We start from the raw sequence: 6,460 nt of genomic DNA, 5'->3' as shown, positions 1-6,460 counted from the left end.
AAGAAAAAAAAAAAAAAAAAAAAAAAAGGCAAACCATTTACCGGGGTGAACTAATATATTAGCAATTAGTTAAATGGATTGGCTAGATTACTTTGTATGGGATGTAGGAATAGCAAAGACTCCTGAGACTGATTTCTGCCCAACTCTGTGTTTGCTGATTTCACATCGGTAGCTGAAAATCAGTGATTGTGGGAATATTTCCACCACGGAAATCTGCCATGGTACAAATCAGGGCTTCCTCCAATCTCTCACCCCCCGCGTACCTAGAGGACTGGTTTACCTGCACATGCTGGAACTAGGAGATAATTGAGGTTTGGTTAGGTTGTTTTTATCAGGAGAGAGCATAAAGAAAAGCCCTGCTATTCAGATCCTGGGGACAGAGCCTGAAGGCACTGAGGACTTTTAGAAAGGGAGGGACCTGGAAGGTCCCTTTATAAAGGGAGGAAGAGGGCCCAGAAGAAATTAATCTACTTCATGCCCCTATGCACAAACTCCAAGGGAATCTTGCCAGAATTTAGCAAAGCTTTGAATTGGGTTCAGGTGAGAACCTGGAAAATTCCGTTAGCAAATGGAATTGAATAAACTAAACTTAAGGTAGCATGGAAATTCCACTGTTACTATAGTTGAAATAATTAACACTTTATGGCTGATTGCCTAATTTCAATAAATATAGAATAAATTTTCATCTCAAAGCTGTAATATAAATACTATGCCCAGAAATATTCACACGGGAGGATGAATATTGCTGCATCTGAATAATGGCATGGTATCTATGACTAGTTTATCATTTAAATTTTGGGAATGCAGAAAAATGACAAGAACTTAAAAGAATAAACTTTGATACGTAACAATAAAAACAATTTTGTTGTGAATGGGGAAATACTAATAACAATTTTAAAATTTGATTTTACAGAAAATACGCGAGATAGAGAAAAATGTTTCAGGAATGGCAATAAATTGGATCAATGAAGAACTTATTTGGTCAAATCAACAGGAAGGAATCATTACAGTAACAGATATGAAAGGAAACAATTCCCGTGTTCTCTTAAGTGCCTTAAAATATCCTGCAAATATAGCAGTTGATCCAGTAGAAAGGTAAATTCTGCTGGTTTTGGACGTTGAAATATATTTCAAAATATGAAATTCATGGAATCATGACATTTTGACTTAAAGAGACCTCCTGATTGAGACCAAGACTCTCTTTTACAATGCACAAACACCATTTTCAATAGGGCGTTTGCCTGGGTTTGAACTGAGGCAGGCTCGCTCTACCAGTAGCACTCTTGACTACCATGGTTTCCTGCTAGAGAAGCGTAATTCTCCTTCTAACTTGAAATCACACGGAATTGCCATAACAGGGCAATAAATATTTGTTGAATTGAATTTTCATTCAAAATAGTCAAACTCGTCCCGTGCAAACATCCAGGGATTACTGAAAAACTGAGAGAAGTCAGCCATTTCAGTGACCTTACATTCAATTATGTGTCTACGTGATGTGTTTGCCCTCAGGTTTATGTTTTGGTCTTCAGAGGTGGCGGGCAGCCTTCACAGAGCAGATCTCAGTGGTGTGGAAGTGAAGTTTCTGTTAGAGACATCAGAGAAAATAACAGCTGTGTCATTGGATGTGCTTGATAAACGGCTCTTTTGGATTCAGTACCATAGAGAAAGAAGCAATTCTCGTATTTGTTCCTGTGATTACGATGGAGGTTCCGTCCATTTTAGCCAACATCACACACAGTAAGTTTTGCTTCTGGTATAAAATAACACAATTGCCATTTGAAGTTTTTGTGGTAAATGAATTTTACTTTTGTCAGCTAAACTGGTGTAGTGGTTTAGTACAGATTTTGGAGTCCAAAACCTTGAGCTCAAGTCCCAGATTTACTATTTATTAGGTTGAGTGACTTGGGCAGGTTACACAACTTCTCTCATCCTGTTTCCTTTAATGTGGGTGTCGGAGTAGGGAGGGAACAAAAAGTGCCCACTGAACTGAAATGGTATTTTGAGACTGAACAACAAGGCAGGCAGCTCCATATAAGCAATGGATCAGTATATTATAGGGTAATTTTCTCAGAGGGTGGCATTGGGTGGGCAGCGATCCAGAGCATTTGTAGCTGCACTCCACACTCCCAAGGGGCCACTGAGACAATTTTACAGTTAACCTAGGGTATGGGGATATGTGCTTGGAAACAGGAAGTGCATTCCTCAGTCAAGATTTATTCCTAAGTCTTGTGGGTGCTGGAAATATGGCAATGAAGGTCTTCATCATTTTATGGGGAGTAAGAGAGCATAGAGGCCATCCAATCCTAATGATTATTAATCAATATCTATTATTTACAAAGCCCTTGACAACAGAGAAGTTATTTACTGCACAGTACAGTCCTGGGTAGGGTCAGCGGAAGGATAGGAGGAATTGTACGGGCCCAAGATGGCATCAGTTATGCTGAGAGCCATACAGTGGGGATAATAATAGGACCTATTTCTTGGGATTATTGTATAGATTACGTAAAGAAACACAAATAAAAATAATTAACAGAGTATTTGGCATATAATAAATTTTCACATGCTGGTTATAGTTATTCTTTTTGGAATTACTATGTCATATGTTTTGTGAAGCATCTGTCTTTCATTTGACTTGCTATCTTGCCAGCAACTGACTCTAGCTTGCGGCAAGAGGCAGCAATTAGTTGTGCAAAATTGACACAACCTGAATTCCACTCTTTTTTTTTTTTTTTTTTGAGGTACGCGGGCCTCTCACTGTTGTGGCCACTCCCGTCGCGGAGCACAGGCTCCAGACGTGCAGGCTCAGCGGCCATGGCTCACAGGCCCCGCTGCTCCGCAGCATGTGGGATCTTCCCGGACCGGGGCACGAACCCGTGTCCCCTGCATCGGCAGGCGGACTCTCAACCACTGTGCCACCAGGGAAGCCCTGAAGTCCACTCTTATCCTGTTCCTGTTTTCTTCCCTATTTTATTTTCACCACACTTATGTGCTGAGAGGCAAAAGAATGAGAATGGATTTGGAGCTAAAAATCGTATCCTATTAATTCAGATTATGGCTACATAAAGAAAAATTTCAACTTAATATCTGTTTCTAACCCTAAATGAGAAACAATTGAAAACATAGGTGGTTAAAATTCAGACAATAAATTGAAATGAAGTGAAACTTTAATAAGCCCAGAAGAAATGTTCTGCCATTCTTTATGTGTTTCTCCTGTTGTTTTTAGGCACAACATTTTTGCGATGTCCGTTTTTGGTGATCGTATTTTCTATTCAACATGGAAAAAGAAGACAATTTGGATAGCTAACAAGCACACTGGGAAGAATATGGTTAAAATTAACCTCAGTCCGTCATTTGTACCACCTGGTGGAATTAAAGTAGTGCATCCACTCGTACAGCCCAAGGCAGAGGGTGATCCTTGGGCACCTGGTGAGTCATCTTTGACCTCAAACAGAGTCTGGCATAGTCCCCAACTGCCTACTTGCCCAAGATAGATACTTAGGAGTCATCCTTGATTTCTCCCACTGCCTCACCCTCAATTTCCAACGTACCGCCAAATCCTTTCCATTCTACCTCCTAAATACATCTCAAATGTCCACTCCTCGCCCCCCCAGCTGCCACCACCATAGTCCAAACAGCCAGCATATCTTGTCTGGCCTATTGTAGCAGCTACTTAATTAATCTTTCTGTTTTCTCCTCTTGCCTTTACATAGTAAATCTGATCTGTTAGCCCCCTCTGCTTAAAATCTTTCAAAAGCTTTCCTTTGCATTTAGATCGAAATTTAACATTTAAACAGGCCTATCAATATTTGACCAATTTGATCCAGCATCTTTTCCTCCTCCCCTCACTGGACTCTAACACAAGTCTTCCTGGAGTTCTTCAGACATGCCAAGCTCCTTCATACCTTCGGGATTTTGCAGTCACTATTCTCTCTGCCTAGACTTCTCTCCAGTTCTGAGCTTAACTGTCATGTCCTCAGGTAGGCCTTCTCTGGTCATCCGAGCAAAGTAGGCCCCTTCACCTCCTATCTTTCTCTCGATAGATATTCACTGAACTCATCAAACGTGGAATTACATACCACTTTGCTTTCTTTTTGATTTTGTCTCCCACTTGATTATAAATGCCATGCATGCAGGGACCATATCTGACGGATGGATGGGCAGATTGATGTAAACCACCCTATATTCAGTGGTTATTTATTTATTTATAAAGAATTAGTAAAATAAATGGATTAACTGAATCTAGTCATAGTCCCAAATTTCTATGTTCAAATGTAGCCTTCTCTGAATTCTGTTGAAGGACAAAGGGAACGAAAAGTGCCCATTGAACTGAGGAAGCGTCGTAAGACCAAAAAATGAGGCAGGCAGCTCCGTATAATCAGTGGATTGATTTATTATAGAGTAACTTAGAGGGTGGGATTGGAATTGGGCAGACAACAATCTGGAAGCATTCACAGCTGTACTCTGCACTGCCGAGGGGCCACTGGGACAATTTTATAGTTAACCTGGGGTATGGGGGTACGTGCTTGGAAACAATGTTTATGAATGGGTCACTAGACTCATGGGTGCCAGGAATATGTCAGGGAAGGTTTTCATCATTGTTTGGGGACTAAAAGAGTATAGAGGCTACCTGGTCCTTATGATTATTACCTGCAAAGCCCTTGATGACAGAGAAGTGATTCACTGCACAGCACAGTCCTGGGTAGGGTCAGCAGAAGGGCAGGAGAAACTTTAAGGGCTCAAGATGACGTCAGTTATGCTAACAGGCATACAAATTCCTTCACATATAATCTTTTTTTTAGGTAGGCTGTCTTGATATGGCTTATATACCACATAAATTATGTTACACTAACATCTGCCTTTATGTAAAAATTTTATTTCAAGAGAGCTTTAAAATATATTTAATTTCATCTGCAACTAGCCTTGTGAGTTTCCAAATAAAGATGGAATTGTTTGTTTTCTCTTCTTTCTACCTGTCGGATGCCACTAGGATTTGGTAATAATGTGGGACATGGTAGGGACTATAAGTCCTTCCCACAATTAGTGTATAAATGGGTTTGTACCTGCCCTCGACATAGCTCCTGAAGAGAGTACAAATGCTTTTAATCTATTTCTTTAAAAAACTTAGATAGAAACTATAATTTAACTTGCATAATGACTATACTTTCAATGCAAGAGATGAGAAACTGCAAGGACAAATTCCTAGAGATGAAACATTTGTTCAGGCAAGTTATTATTTTTAACTCACTTATTTGAATTTAAAAAGCAAGAGTTGTGGTAAACAATTCAACTGTGGTTTGAGCACAACATTAAAGAACAACAACCAAGTAGCAAGACTATAGAATAGATGGTGACCATATTCCACACATAAAGGCAGTGAATCTGATACTGTCAGTTAACTTACATGGGAAATTTCGACTCAAGCTCAGATACAACTTATTGTCCAAGTGGTGATGACTCACAATATAATTAGAACCAACCACTATAAAACTATGAATGAATAATTATTGGTCTCATTCACAGTAGTTAGAGATATCATCATCATCATCATCACTATCTCTTATATTTATATGTAACCTAATAGTTTCCAAAGTATTTTCTTGGGCATTATCGTATTGTTTTGTCACAGCAACATTGTGAGACAGAAAAGTCCTCAATTATTGTACTCATTTCATAATTGAAAAATATGAAGCCTAGAGAAATAGAGTGACTTTTCCAGGATTACACACCTTGTAAATGATGGATTCTGGAAAATATTCCTGTCTGTCAGTTTAGTGTTCTTTCTACCATAAACAGGTAAGCTCTTCAGAGTCCTTCACTATTACTTGGCCTCTTTGATGGGGAGTTCAAATAGGGTATTGAAAGCATGAATTTCAGGAGAAAATCTACAATGATGCACTATAGAACAATGAGGCAAATAATAGAATTTGATTGGAAAGACGGTGCCAGCTGCAGAGCTACAGGCAAACCTGGAATCTAGAAGGCAGTTGGCACTGGAGATAACCGGCTTTAGTTATTGATCAAAGGATGGGCTTCATGTGAGGTCCAAGTGCAAAGGACTTTTGATTTCAAGAGCACTGTTACTTTGGCTATCATCAAATAGGTTTAAATTGTTTTAGTGCCACGTACAGCAGAAATTCTTCACCTGAGATTTAGGGTTGTGAAGCCCTTGACTGTATATGTTAGATGAAGATACGTAATTGTCCCTCTAGGGAGATGGTACCTAACTTGCCATCAAATAGGTTTAAATTGTTTTAGTGCCACGTACAGCAGAAATTCTTCACCTGAGATTTAGGGTTGTGAAGCCCTTGACTGTATATGTTAGATGAAGATACGTAATTGTCCCTCTAGGGAGATGGTACCTAACTTGCATCAGGTTCTCAAAGTACCTGGTAGCCTTCACATTTAAAGATGTACTTCTCTGGAGGCTGGTTAATTCCTGCTGAAGAATAGGCTTAAAAAT

At 39.4% G+C, this 6,460-nt stretch overlaps 1 protein-coding gene across 3 annotated transcripts in view; it reads left to right on the top strand.

The window, feature by feature from the left end:
• EGF (epidermal growth factor) overlaps nucleotides 1-6,460 on the top strand; it is a 99,487-nt gene that overhangs the window by 25,909 nt on the left and 67,118 nt on the right. For all 3 annotated transcript variants that reach the window (XM_007463224.1, XM_007463223.1, XM_007463222.1), the window contains exons 3-5: nucleotides 914-1,095; nucleotides 1,510-1,737; nucleotides 3,224-3,426. In XM_007463224.1, coding sequence (XP_007463286.1) covers nucleotides 914-1,095; nucleotides 1,510-1,737; nucleotides 3,224-3,426 — 613 coding nt within the window. The remainder of the gene's footprint in view (nucleotides 1-913; nucleotides 1,096-1,509; nucleotides 1,738-3,223; nucleotides 3,427-6,460) is intronic.

This window comes from Lipotes vexillifer, unplaced genomic scaffold, assembly GCF_000442215.2.
Source record: "Lipotes vexillifer unplaced genomic scaffold, Lipotes_vexillifer_v1.1 scaffold769, whole genome shotgun sequence".
Lineage (NCBI taxonomy): Eukaryota > Metazoa > Chordata > Mammalia > Artiodactyla > Lipotidae > Lipotes > Lipotes vexillifer.
This window is presented reverse-complemented; position numbering and strand designations above follow the sequence as displayed.